Source organism: Petaurus breviceps, unplaced genomic scaffold (genome assembly GCF_028583685.1).
Source record: "Petaurus breviceps papuanus isolate PSGF00001 unplaced genomic scaffold, PetGlider_PUasm1.0 126, whole genome shotgun sequence".
NCBI classification, from domain to species: Eukaryota; Metazoa; Chordata; class Mammalia; order Diprotodontia; family Petauridae; genus Petaurus; species Petaurus breviceps.
The window spans coordinates 37,689,306-37,703,204 of NW_027185655.1; the positions used below are offsets into that span (position 1 = coordinate 37,689,306).

General features: G+C 38.8%; 1 protein-coding gene across 1 annotated transcript in view; it reads right to left on the bottom strand.

Moving 5' to 3' along the window:
- Positions 1 to 325: 325 nt before the first annotated feature.
- The window catches only part of ELOVL6 (ELOVL fatty acid elongase 6), a 153,425-nt gene continuing 139,851 nt past the window's right edge, over positions 326 to 13,899 (bottom strand). The window contains exon 4 of the mRNA XM_069095146.1: positions 326 to 5,969. Coding sequence (XP_068951247.1) covers positions 5,545 to 5,969 — 425 coding nt within the window. The 3' untranslated portion in view covers positions 326 to 5,544. The remainder of the gene's footprint in view (positions 5,970 to 13,899) is intronic.

Sequence of the window (13,899 nt, forward strand, 5' to 3'; positions counted from 1 at the left end):
CTGTATCCACATCTCTATGAGATCTCACACATACAAAATGTTCACGTAGGACAAAAAGAGTTGGAATAAATAATTCCAACACCAAAAAGACGAAATGTTTTTGGCAGTATAAATTATACAGCACAATTCACCTAGTGCTTTTCCAGGTCTTGAGATCAGCTGTCATTTGGAATAAGGGCTGGGATCCTCTGGGTCCTTTATTTATGCTTGTTTGTCCCAGGGACGTTAAGGGATGTGATGTTAACATTGAGTGACCTTGCCAACTCATGCTTGATTGCCCTTTGAGCTGGTATGTATAATGGAAGAAAAAGAAACCACAAAAATGTTTATCATTTTAAATCAAAAGTTATGATTTTATTTTGAATATTAATACACCAGAAAAAAATAGTTCTTTTATGTCATGAAATATGCACTTGAAAATGGTAACAATCCTAACATCGCTCTGGTTTGTTCTATTAGGCTTACATGGATGGCTGAGCATAGATTACAGACTTCCTAAAAGCCTATGTCTTCCAGTGGTTTTCAAGAAAGCAGCTGGAAGCACCCTGTGACAGCCTGGCCCATATGAAGCAGACAGAGCCTAAGAAAGAGTGGGACCTCTTGCTAAGGCCCCTCGCCTTTTCATTAGGGTTACCCCACTTTTTATCTACTAGGGAAAGACCAAAGTGATACAAAGAAGTGGGAAAACAATTTATTATAGGTATCAACTTGCTAGTGAGGGCCCACTCCCTAGCCCTAGACAGCTTAGCCTGCTATCACATTTAAATAACCAATTCTTTGAATGCTACTTCAGGAGGAGCCCACTACAACGTGGTCCCTGATACCATGGATTTGGATTTATATTTATAACTATAGCATAGGGAGACCCATCTTCCTACACCTGAGCCTTGGCCCAGTAAGACAATTTTACAAACTATCAACTTTGTTACTGATGCCTCCCCAAACACACACTACAAATGTATTTCCATTCTATCTGCGTGACTTTCCTTGACTGGAGAATACATGGTCTAATTATACCATCCCATTAATGAATGTGACAGGGAGAAATGAGAAAACAAGAAAACTGGATTTTTCATTTTATTCTCCATGAACCTTGACCATTGAAAGGCATGTGGATAAAAGGAAAGCAGCATGGTGAGATCACACTGGGCTTGTGGTCCCTCACCAGCCTTTGTATGGATGTGCCATCTTACCTATGAGTTCTATCTTATCCCCCAAGTGTGCCGATCATCTGGAGTCTATTACAAGCAGTATCTCAAGTAATGTCCTGAAAGAAAACATTTTGTCTGCTTCAATGCTTCCATTCCCTTACAGTCCCTGGCCTCCACTTAGAAAGACTCCAGTGCTGATTGTCTGCCATGTATAAAGAATTTTGTTCATGTTTCTCAGCCCTTATCCTAGCTTACGTTCCCATACACGGTGATGTCCAGAACCGTCAGTTTTTAATTGGTCTTGCTTTTAAATGGATATTTTGGCTTGAAGCACAAGAGTCCAGCTTCTTTGGACAAGCAACAAAAATTCTAAAGAGCAGATGGATGGCCTCTAGGTTAAGGCTGCAGACAGTAATTGGCTCACAACATTAACGTAGGCAGTACCTTTTGGTCCAGAATGGCAATCATATTCAGCATCACCAACAGAAAGCTGAGGTCCTATCTCCCCCGTCTCATTGAAAAGCTATGAGTTGTCATCAAAGCATTCTGACAAAAGAATTCTCATCAAGGTCAAGATCTTTTCAGTGAGATGGTGTCCCAACATTTCCAATCCCCAGGAAGAAGGCTCTCAAGTGGGAAAGGAAGATCTGGGTCATGTCTACAGCTCTGGCATTGTTTAATCTTTTCAGCCAACTGAATGAATGGCTGATTAGGATCACCTCACAAGCAAGCCAACCAATTTTCTGGAAGTGGACTGGTTAATTGCATGGGGAAAGAATGCTTACATTAACTTCTGTGGCTGACTTGTGATACACTTCTGGTCTCTGGCCAGAAAGAGATAAGTAGCCCTCTGTCCACTGGGTTTTATCTTGTTAATTTAGTAGCCTGGGACAAAGGATCAGACTGTGAGATTGTTTCTTCTAGTGTGAATGACTCTTCTAGTACCTTTCCTCCCTTTTTGTAATAAATAGGGTTTTATCTTGTCAGAGATTCATCTAACTTCTTAGTGAAACCTGATTGGTTCACTCCCTGAAAATGGTCTCCTAGGAAAATAGTAATTTTTACATTCGATCCCAGGAGATTCTCCTCTAATCAAGTATTTGACTCTTGGTCAAAGTCTACCCTAACCAAGTGGAGAATTGAGATATCTATTTAATTCTGATCTTTCATTCCTTTTTTCCCTCACTCCCCCTCCCTCTAGGAGAGGAAAGGGAATTCTCCCCCCAAATATCTTAGATAAGGCAAAAACAAAAGTGTTTGGGGGTAACGGAATTACCGGAATAACTACCTCAATTCTGTGTGACCTTGCTGATATAGACTTGACACTGGAAGCAAAAATCGTGTTTCTCTACTGTTAAAAAGCAAATCATTCAGTGGAAACTTTTTCCAGAGTCTTGTTGGCTTCAGATGATGTTCATCAATTTGAACACTGGGTTTTCCTGGGATAGTACTCTGTGTCTCTTCCTCTGGGGATGCTTCCTTCATACTGGATTATCAGACTAGAATGCAATGAAAAAACTTCAATAGAAAGATAATCTATTGCAGCATAGTGGGGCATCTACAAAAACATGCCTGCCCAAGGCTTTCTGGAATGTCAACTGAGAGCAGAATTATTAAGATGGCAGTGGATTCCCTGGTAGGTTGGGGGGGAGGGAGGGGGTTTCTTATGGATTCTTTCATCCAGTTAACAGCATTGTAAAATATTGCACTACTGTTCAAAATGATGGAACCTGCAGTATCAGAATTTGAGGAAAAGTAAGTGGGTTGTTTTTGATGGAAAATATTGGCGATCTACTTCAAGACACGTAGCCCGTTTATAAATTACTTGTTGGACATGGAACAATAAACAAAAAATTCAAAATAATTTCAAATGAATGTGAATTCTACTCCACACCCTAATAAAAGCTCTAGGAAATGCCAGTCTGGAAACTTTATTATTATTATTTTTTTTTTACTGATTTCGCCCTAGAATCAAATAATTAGCGATATAAGACATGGAATTAAGCATGTTTGGCAGCAAGGTGAGCTGCTCATCAGTCCTTCAAACAAAGCAAAGTCCGTTTTCATTTTGCACCCTTTCCCCTGCACATCCTTCTTTTCATTAATTTGCCTACACTAAGTTATTGTTGCCTTTTTTGGGGGGAGGAGAAATCTTATTGCACAATGTTTAATAACTCCCAAAGCTGAAGATAACACTGCTCACACATTTTATAAAAATCTATTTTTCTCCCCATTACAATTCTATCATTTTCACTCATATAAACAAACATCACATTCATCTAGCTATTGGTTTTTTACATGTGCCAATGATGTCAAACCATTGTGGAATACTCAGAATAATTTCACACAAAGGTAATACTCCCTAGCCCCATATTCTTAAAACTTTGTTCACAAGGACTCTTTGTTAATTGGTAAAAACCATTCACACCGAATGGAATGTAACTTTATTCTTTTTTTTTTAATTGCACACACACACACACAAAAAGCCCTTGTCATCTTTGACAGAAAACCAGAGCAGCTCCATTTCATGAATGACAGCACAATTAAAACTAAAATAATACAAAAATAATTTGAAAAAATCCCTTGTACTGTACACTCTCAAATAAAGAAAGATAAATGACAATCTTTTCTAATAGCCAGAAAAAATGTGTGTCTACTCAGTTGGGCTTTGTGGTTCAGTCCTGTGTAACCCACACGGTGTGCATATATATGTGTGGTCAGATGCGTATAATCTACGTAGATTAGAAGCCCCTAATCTGTTTATCTAATTCTTCTAATTTTTAAGCTACTTGACTGATACAATTTAGAGTACTACAGTATCACGTGAAACAATGACTTTACATGATTGCTTCTTTGAAATACTAAGAACTTGTACACATTTATTTGGCTTGTAAAGGACTGAAATATTACAGAGAATGTAATCTAACTTTGCCTTTAAAGAATATGGCTCTTAAGAACTGATTCTCCAAGTTCCAGAGTGAATGACCTTATTTGACTTCAGAAGCTAATTTGTATGGGGGCTGATTTTTTTTTTTTAATGGGTTTCAAAACTTGAGGGGTTAAGTCTTCAGGGGCCTTGGATTTTCAACTGTCATGGCCAAATTGGTTCTGTTGTATTCGCTCCACTTGACCAGAAGAGGGCACTTTGAACACCTCTACACTGCTGTAAAAGCAGATGTGGTAGGTGCAAAAACACAGTGTTAACTCAAGACTGCACAATAATTCTGCAGTTATTAATTTTTCTTGAAAGTCACAAAAAATATAAAATGTGTACCATATCACAGGTTTTTACATTGAAAGCTGTGTGTGTGCGTGTCTGTATGCACATGTGTGTGTGAATATATAGAGAGAAATATACATATTGCCTGTATTTATGGAATCTTGTTTTAGCTTGTTTTCCTCTTTCCCAGGATCCCTCTCTCCTGCCCCTCCGTCAGTAGAACTGAATATTTTCTAGCCAGTAGCACTCATTTTCATATTATTTGTTTGTGGTTTTGCTTTTTTTTTTTTCTTCAGTCCCTTTTCCCTTCCCCTCCCAAGGTTCTTTTTAAAAGTCTCAGTTAAGAGAACAAAGATGAATCTCTTTTATCCTAGGCCCTAACAGAACTCACTGGACTTCCATCAGAAATGCACTTGGACAAATTCTCTCTCATTTGGAATTGGGCAGTCATATTTGTTGTTCCTCATTTTAAAACCTGGTCAAAGTACCATCCCCCAGCTGGTTTTTGTATACTCACTAGTTAAAGGGCTGCACACAATTTCTAGATCGCAGTGGGAAACATCAAGCTTTTCTCTTTCTCGAGTTGTGGCTTGCCTCATGGCCACTCAGAAACCTTCTAGATACCTTTTCCACTTAGCCTGAGACTGCCAGCCTTTCCCAGGGAAGGCTTCCATTTCTGCCAAAGCGCTGGTTCTACAGCACGCCCCCCTACACCTCCCCCATTTTTGTCTCATTCTTGTTGGTTCAAGTTTACTGTCGAAAAAGATTAGAAAGGATACAGAAATACGGTTTTTTGTTTTTAGTAAAAGTCTTCTGTCTTTAGGGAAATATGACACTTATTAAATATTTATTTTTCATAAAATTTGTTAATAACCTTCATTTGCCTTTTCTTTCTTTCATTTTTTTTCTCCTAGAGTTGACAGGTACGAGAGGGATGGTGTCTCTCAGCAGCAGTCCTTTGAGATGGAGTTGAACTCAGTGAGTCCTCACCATAAAAGGATCATAAACTTACTGGGTTAGATCAACCTACTTACCCCTAAGCTGCCAAGTTTTGTTTTTAATTATTATTATTATTTTTAGCTGCACCATATATATGATTCCTTGTGCCATTTCTTTTGTCTAGTTTTTTTTTCTTGATGACCCTGAGCTAAGGCTTCCTTCTCAGTTCCAACACTATTCAGCCTTCCTTGTTTTCCTCATTTTGCCGATGTAGGCCTCGAAGAAGAAATGACAGAAAAGCACAAAGTAGCTGAGGTACATGAGTGAGGACCAGATGATGTTCTGAACGTGAGAGTGGCACTGGTCTTGCTGCATCCAGGAGAAGACCAGGTAATTAACTATACAACCCATCAACATTTGTGTGATCTGAGATAAGGTGATGAACATGGCGAACTTCCGCGAGACCCGGAAGCCCGCCGCCCGCAAGGCATAGTAGGAGTACATCACTGCGTGCACTCCATAGTTCATGGTCATGAACCAACCACCTCCGGCAACCATGTCCTTATAAGAGTACCAAGAATAGAGAAGCACAGTGATATGGTGATACCAATGCAGGAAGATGAGTTTCTGTTTCCGAAGAATGATGAATATTGTATCTCCTGGAAGAAAAAGAAAGGACACATGAGTACACTGGCATGAGAGGAGATTGATGTTTTAACAGAGGCCTCCTTTGAACACATGAAAACCATATTATTTGAACCTGGAGAGGATCTTAGAAGCTAGACTGGAGGGGAGGAGAGAAGGGAAACAGATAGGCTTGTGAGTGAATACTGGTCTTGTGTTGGTTTGTGGGAAGGCTAAAGGATGCTGTGGCTCTCTGTGCTGTTACGGCTTTTTAACTTCTTTGCTACCATGATGGAACTGGCTTACTGGTTTTGGGATTTGGTTTTCTGGTACCTGAATAAATGTTTTGCTTCTGTCTTCTATGTGGACTCTGCTATATTTTGTGATTGAGCACCATGCAGGTATATTTATAGTGATCATAGGTGCTGTGAATATTGCATTGGTGCTACAGGTGCCATATCCATGATAGATTGTCATCATTACCCTTATCAATGAAGATACATGTCTAGAGAAACTAAATGGCTTGCCCAGGGTGACTTAGGTTGTATAACAAGTTAATATCCGAGCCAGGATCACAATTTGGGTCTCCAAACTCTCAGTTCAATGGACTTCCTATTGCACCATGCTGTCTCCTAGATGGTAGAGTGGCTGGGTCTCAAATCAAGTCACTTAACCCCCTGCCTATCTCAGTTTCTTCAACTGTACAATGTGGATAAGAATAGCACATCTCCCCAGGTTGTTGTGAGAATCACATGAGATATCTGTAAGAGGCTTAGCACATAGCCTGGCACATAGTAGGTGCTGAATAAATCTTTCTTTCCTTCCCTCTCAGTCTCCATTCTCCAATGCTGACTTTATGCTTGGAATAGAACTGTTGATTGCCAAGGGCTTGCCAAACATGGATGAATCTATGTTAAAAAGTGAGGGGGCTTAATTAAAATGGTCTATGAAGTCTCTTCCGGCTCTAATATCCAATGATTTGCCTAGAAGTGATAAGCAGTCATATAATGGAGTGTGGCAAGCTAGCCCTGTTGGATTTCCTCAAAAGAAACCTCAATCAGTTCCTACCGCAATATGTTTCTTAAGGAAAAAAAATCCATTGCTCCAGCTCCAGAGAATTCAGAAAGAGGAATTATATTCTAAGTAGGAAGGCTCTTAAGATCTGAAGTGAATGAATCTTTGAAAACTTTATGGTATAGAAAAATGAGGATTATGCTGGAAGTCAGAAGTTCTGGATTTGAGTTCTGGTTCAGCCATTAGCAACCCTAGTCACGTAACTTTCTTTCTCTGGAACTCAGTTTCCTTTTCTATAGAATGAGGAGGTTGAATTAAAGTATATCTAAAGTTCCTTCTAACTTCTGGCTTTAATTTTCTGTGAGACTAGGTGGGGGATTTGGGCTTCTATATTTATGGAAATTTAAAATATTTATGAAAAAAATATGGAAAAATACTTATGGAAATTTATATAGACATAAAATATAGGAAATATGCTATACATTATACATATATAAAATATAGAATAATATCCTTTCTAATATATTACATTATATATAAAATATAATAATAAAGATAAAAATAAAGAAGATAAAATTCCATGATCATGAAGTCTCTTGTTCCAGGGAATATTCATCTCTGTCAAAGGGAAATTTAAAAATCAATACACATATGTATATCACATCTGATCAAGAAAGTTTCTTTGACTTTAAGGGCATTTAGGAGTACATCTATACTTGGAGTAATGTTAGGAATGGTAGAATCAAAATATAGTATCACTAGAATGAGAAAATTCTGCATAATTAGGTTTGGCCCCTATGTTCAGATGTTGTTATTACTATTTTTATTGCTGTTGTTCTTACAATACTTCTTGCATCACTGTCTTTGAGAAACTTAAGACACATCTTGCAGCTTCTGTGATGCAAGCCCTTGGAAATCCAAACTTCATCTGCTTCTACACAAGGGAAAAAGAGGCCCTTACTTTCTGTACTCACAGACCATCAAGTTTCCATGGGCAAAATTGGCTAGAGCAAAGCTGAGTCAGAGTTTTAAAAAAACAATGGTGAACTCCACTTTGAGCGACAGCCTCACTCACAACAGATGTTTCCAAGTTTTCACAAAACGTAGTCTCAGCATATTTGTGGCCCAATTCAAACAGCAGGCAACCGGCAGATTGGGAGAGAGAAAACTAGGTTAGTGGCCCTCTTCTTCTCACTTGTTCTGATAAACCCCGTGGTGCGGTTCACTTAAATGAGCTCACTGCTTTATGGTTGATAGAGGAAACCTTTCTTACTATGAAGGATATTTAGTAAAAACTGTAGGCACATGGGCTTTTGGGGGAAATGTAGTCCTAGAAATGAATATGGGAGAGAGGCTGAAATCTTTTTTTTTTCCTTCTAAATAAATGATCTTTCTGATGAGAGAAATAAGGCACCTTATAACATGGGCGTGGAATCTTAGATTAAGAAAAATACCACCTCTGAAGATCTAAAAAGAAAAAATAATCCCAAATTGAGAAATTTTTTGTTAAAAGGGAGAGTCTGAATGTGAACAAAAGGAAAGTTATCAGAAAAACAATTAAATACTGCTCATGAGAGAAATATTCCTATCTCTCAGAAGATAGGCCTGGGGTCTTGGGAACAGCATGGTACAATAGAAAGGGATTTGGAGTCAGAGTTGGAAACCTGGCTCTGCCTACCTTTTCTATAAAACAAGGAGGTGGGATACAATGACCTCTGACGGTTCCTTACATCTCTAAAATCTATGATTCTTTTAAAATTTTCTTTAACATAATCAGTTCCCTTCCCTGCTCCATTTCTGAATCACCAGTTTGCATCTGGAAGGAAATCAAAGAATTTTAGCATTTGAAAATTGGAAGGTACTGTTAGCTGTCATCTTGTCTAACCCTTACACAAAACATCAGGCCTCAAAGTATGCTCTGGGGTTCCCCAAGGTTCTTTCAAGGGGTGTAGAAAATCAAAGTTCTCTTCATGAAAATGCTAAGATGTTATTCTTCTATTAAAATACTCTTCCATTTTCTAACTACAGATCTGTGAGAGGCTCGATTATCTTTATAGACTTCAACTACAACAACCTATTATAACAGACTGAATGCAGAAGCAGAAAGGAGAATCCAGTGGCATTCTATTAAGCCAGACAGTATTAAAGCTATTCACAAAAACTTTCTAGAACAATTCTACTCTTCTCACTAAATTTTTTTTGAAAAAAAATATGTAATTAATTTTCATTAAAATATATTAGCTCTTTGTTATTTTTAAATGAATGTTTTTTTTTGAGGGGGGAAAGCAAGGCAATTGGGGTTAAGTGACTTGCCTAAGGTCACACAGCTAGTAAGTGTGTCAAGTAGTTGAGGCTGGATGTGAACTCAGGTCCTCCTCACTCCAAGGCTGGTGCTCTATTCACTGTGCTACCTAACTGCCCCTAAATGAATGTTTTTAAACTATCTATTTTAATTTTTAATACATTAAATATTGAGAGATAACCCACATAAACAAAAGGTCTTTGGGATCTTCAAAAATTTTCAAGAGTGCCAAGGGGTCCCTAAGACCAAAAAGTCTGAAAACTACTGCTCTATAACATACCCAACAAAATCTTTCTGTATTACTGATAATAAAATTTAGGGCTGAGAGGCTTTACAGAACATCTAATCTATTCTCTACATTTCCAGTAAAGTTCCAGAAAGATGAAATGATTTGTCAGAGGTCCTACAGACATTAATTAAATAGTAAAGATACTGTAACTGTACTGAACCAGTCTTGCAGCTTTTCTCTCTACCATCCTGTTCCTCTAAATACCTGGTTCCCAGTACAATTACAAAACAAAACCAAACCCAATCCTAATCAAGTAACAAATGTGAAGCGAAAGGGCAATTTGTGAGTCTTCTGGAGTATCGCTGTAAAAATGTGACTGCCACAAGTGTACGGATTCCTTCAGCCTTCTCTGTTCAGATAAAGTACACATTTCAACACTGTCATTTAACTGTGAAGACATATGTCACCTAATCATGTAATGGAAAAAACGTCTGTGCTCACTGTGACTGCCCCTGAGAAGTGAATCTGAGTGAAGTGTTGCCTTGGGGGATCAAAATTCTACAGGCAGGAACTGAACTTTGGATTTCAGTGGAGATTCAAGCCTATGGTGACCCTCTGCACACAGTGATAAGTGATGGGGCTGGGGAGCATGAAGACAGCATTGTGCAATGAATAGCAAGGCCATTAGTTGTTACCAAATTTGGTCAGATAATATGTTCCCCAGAACCTTACCTTCCTTCCTAATGTGACATCAGATCATCACTGAGGACCAATGTCCATTTTTGTACCCAATGACCAATGAAATGCTGAGACGAAGTTTGGCTTATATCCTGCCACTAGGCTGATGTTCATATGGGGGAAACATATCCCATAGTCATCTTAGCAGACCATACACAAGTGTATGTGTATTCACAGCTTTTGAGCTGGGACTTTAGAGATCGTGTAATGTAATTCTGTCCCATTTTTTTTAACAAATGAGGAAACTGAGGTAGTGGAAGTTAAATATTTACCCAAAGTCTTAAAAGGAAGAAACACCAGAAGCAGGATTTGAACCTGGGTCCTCTGCCTGTAGTATCAAGGAGATTCCTTTCCTTTATCTTTATATAAACACATACATGCACATATGTATGCATACAGATATATGTATTCACACTGATACAAAGATATGTTATATAACTATGGGCAAAGCATATAATCTTCCCAATCTAGGGTTCTTTATCTGTAAATGGGAACGATAATAATATCTATAGCACTTATCTCAGGGCTGCCTTGAGGATCAAAAGAAATGATAGAAGACCCTTTGTAGACCTTAAAGCACATTGAAAATGTCAACCATTTATAGGATCATAGATTAGGGGCTGATGCTTTTCTTATTTGCAGCTGTATAATCAATTCAATTAAGCACCTACTATGTACGGAGCATTGTGTGTGTGCATACATATATGTGTCTATGTTTTACAGACTCTCTTTGAAAGCTGGAGCTTTTTCTAGGCCCCTTGAAAGAAACTTGGGGAACTTCAGAGCATACTTTTAGGCCTGGTGTTTTTGTGTAAGGGTTAGACAAGATGGCAGCTAAGAGTACCTTCCAATTTTCAAATGCTAAAATTCTTTGATTTCCTTTCACATGCACACTGGTGATTCAAAAATGGATGAGGGGAACAGCTAGGTGGTGCAGTGAATAGAGAACTGGCTCTGAAGTCAGGAGGATTTGAGTTCAAATCTGGCCTCAGACACTTGACACTGTGTCACTGTGTGACCTTGGGCAAGTCACTTAACCCTGATTGCCTTGCCTTTCCCCCTCTAAAAAAAATGGAGGAGGGAAGAGAACAGGTTGTGTTGTAGAAAATAACGATTTCATTATGTAGACAACCCCCTCTGCCAACAGAGGTTGGCACCTTTTCTGCAAAAAATCGTAGAGAATTGCAGGGGGCACAGAGGTCAAGCGGCTTAGTTTCGAGGGTCAGCTATTCAGGATGCATCAGAGGGGGAAGTCAGATCCAAGTCTCCCCTATTCCTAGGTCAGCTCTCTCCATTATGTGCCCTGTTGCTTCACATTGGATATTTATTCTAATATATGTGTGTATCCATGCACACACAGACAGCTAGATAGTGAAGTGGATAGAATACTGTTCCTGGAGTCAGGAAGATTCATCTTCTGGAGTTCAAAACTGGCCTCAGGCACTGACTGGCACTGTGACCCTGGGCAAGTCACTTAACTCTGTTTGCTTCAGTTTCCTCATCTGTAAAACGAGCTGAAGAAAATGGCAAAACAACATCACCACCATCAAAGTAAAGTTTGGCGAAGGTGTTGCATCACCCCACCCCACTTCCTTCCCCATTAGCTCATTGTTCCCCTCCACCCCCTCGCCACATGGCCTTGCCCTTCAGGGAGTATTTGGGAGGCATTTACTTACTGCATTGATCTAAGTGAGCTTTTGCAGAGCTTGGGAATGAGGAAATTCCTGACCTCTCCGGTACCTTAGCCAAGAAAACTCCAAAGGGGGTCAAAAAGGGTCGGACATCACTGGAATGACTGAATACACTGATACACACAGTGTTGCACAAGTTTTAGTGCAGTTTTAAGGTGTTATTTAAATAGCACTGAGATTTGGGGACATTCTGCACTTTTGTTTTTAAAGACTGAAACATGATCTAATAAATGATATCTATTGATTTTCACTTGTCATGCCCACAACATGTATGTCACATGGGGATCCATAGATGACTTCTGATGATTAGTTCTCTGTGTGGATTCCAGGTTCTAGTTTTTAAGAAATCTTCTGATTCACAAGTTCTGCAAGAGCTCATCAATGCAGAAGGAATAAGTTGCCCAAATAATCCTGGAAGGGCAAGTTCGTGTGGTGGTGGTGGGGGTGGACAGTAAGCTAATGGGGAAATAAGGGGATGCCTTTGCCAAACTTTCACTTAACCCTGTTTGTCTCAGTTTCCTCATTTTTAAAATGAGCTGGAGAAGGAAAGGGCAAACCACTCCAGTGTCTTTGCCAAGAAAAACCCAAATTGGGTCACAAAGAGTTGGACACAACTGAGTAACTGGACACTGAAACTAAACAGCTCCACATATAGTCTCATCATATAGAATATAATGGGACTATCATGTCCCTTTTTCTGGATGCTATATTTTCTTTAAATGCAGACTGAGTCTGCCTTAGTACTATTGGAAAAAACACATCATATGACTAAGGGACAGCTGCTATGTCAGCATGCTAAATCTTACTGAGCTTGTGGTCTACTAAACTCCCCAGATTCTCTTCATTGAAGTTTAGCTTCATTTGCTTTGAGCTATCATTTAGATAGCTTTTCACAGGAATTCAACTGACTTTTGTTTTCTACTTTGTGTGAGAGCTATGCAAAGTTGAATAATTGTTTCACCTCAAACTATAGCAAATCAACTTAAATTTCATTTTCCCCTGCTTGGGTTTAAATGTCAAACATCCAATTTCAACACATTATAGTGGTAAAAAAAAATTGTGGGGATCAAAATGTCATTTAATAGTTTTCATCAGTTTCTAAAAAGTAAACTATCTATCCCCTCTTACCCAAGGCCTGGATTTTTGATGCCTAAAGTCAAACACACCACAGAACAAACTTTTAACATTTGTTAATGAGCACACAGGAGTATCCAAATGAAAATCCTAATCCCCTAATCTGAATCAAAACTTCTAAGATGAAAGTATGTTTAGATGTGGGTCTTGGAAATAGGTTTGTTTTTCATGTTTTCCTTGTTCTAATATTAGAACAGCTGCTAAGGCCCTTAGAGGGCAAGAGGCTGTATATTTCATAAGCCCCTCAAAACATATTTTTTTGCAGCATCAAATTCTGCATTCTTTTTGACTTAAGCTAGGATATTTCATTGGTATAGGGCAGAATTGTCAAATCCATGGCCTGCAGGTTGTCTCTGATCCTTAACACTTGAGAGAGGGGCCCAAACCAGATGAAAATGCAATTCCTACTTGATTTTTATGTGTTAATGTAATAATTAAAAAAAAAAATATATATATATATAAATGTGTACTTTTCTAAGTCAGTATGAGGCCTGCCGAGATCCTTATGTACTGTTCAGTGGCTTCGCACCATTGGTATAGAGGACCTTCCATTGAGGAAACTCATTTTACCATTCTGGGTGAGTACCTGCTCTGAAATTTATAGTCTGAGAGAGCTGGCTGGGAATACTCAGAGGTTACTTGTCCAGGGTCACACAGCTAGTATGTGTTTGAGGCAAGACTTGGGCCCAGCTCTTCTAGATTCGGAGGCCACTGTTCCATTCACTACATGATGCTGTCTCTGAATTCTGCATATGTACATGTGAATTCTACATATATTCCATGTAAACATTTTTGTTTTAAAGACACAATGATATGCAATTGTCCACAAAAAGAGTGTGATAGATAGGCAGACAAAA